Source organism: Eimeria mitis, genomic scaffold, assembly GCF_000499745.2.
Source record: "Eimeria mitis Houghton genomic scaffold, Emh_scaff528, whole genome shotgun sequence".
Taxonomy (NCBI): Eukaryota; Apicomplexa; class Conoidasida; order Eucoccidiorida; family Eimeriidae; genus Eimeria; species Eimeria mitis.
The window spans coordinates 15,913-16,360 of NW_013573559.1; the positions used below are offsets into that span (position 1 = coordinate 15,913).

Below are 448 nucleotides of genomic sequence, written 5' to 3' on the forward strand. Positions count from 1 at the left end.
CAGCACGGGGGCTGGACGCAGGTACTGCATACTGGGGGGGCCCCCAACGACCCTGGTGGCGGGGCCCCCAACGACCCCTCGCGCTGCTGCTTTGCTGCTGCTGCTGCGTTTGTCTTCTGCTGGCCGGGGATGAAGGGGCAGCTGCTGCTGGGGGGCCCCCAAGAGATATACCAGATGTTCTGCTGCGCCCTTCAAGAGCAGCAGCAGCAGCAGCAGCAGCAGCAGCAGCAGCAGCAGCAGCGGATGGTAGCGCCGGCTGCCGCAGCTTATAGCAGCAGCAGCAGCAACAGCAGCAGCAGCAGCAGCAGCAGCATGAGGATGTCTCGTTTTGATCGTCGTTGGTTTTTTCATCACTTTCGTCTTGTTTGTTTTTTTAGGTGTCTCCGATGGAGACAGAGGTTTGCTGCTGTTTGCATGCGGGGGTCTCCTCCTCCTGCTCCCCCCAATC

The 448-nt window shown here is 60.9% G+C and overlaps 1 protein-coding gene across 1 annotated transcript in view; it reads left to right on the top strand.

Annotated features, from left to right (window-relative positions):
• Positions 1 to 129: 129 nt before the first annotated feature.
• The window catches only part of EMH_0015170 (BRCA2 repeat-containing protein, putative), a gene marked incomplete at both ends in the record, with an annotated part of 3,759 nt that continues 3,440 nt past the window's right edge, over positions 130 to 448 (top strand). Inside the window, one exon of the mRNA XM_013500324.1 lies at positions 130 to 398. Coding sequence (XP_013355778.1) covers positions 130 to 398 — 269 coding nt within the window. The remainder of the gene's footprint in view (positions 399 to 448) is intronic.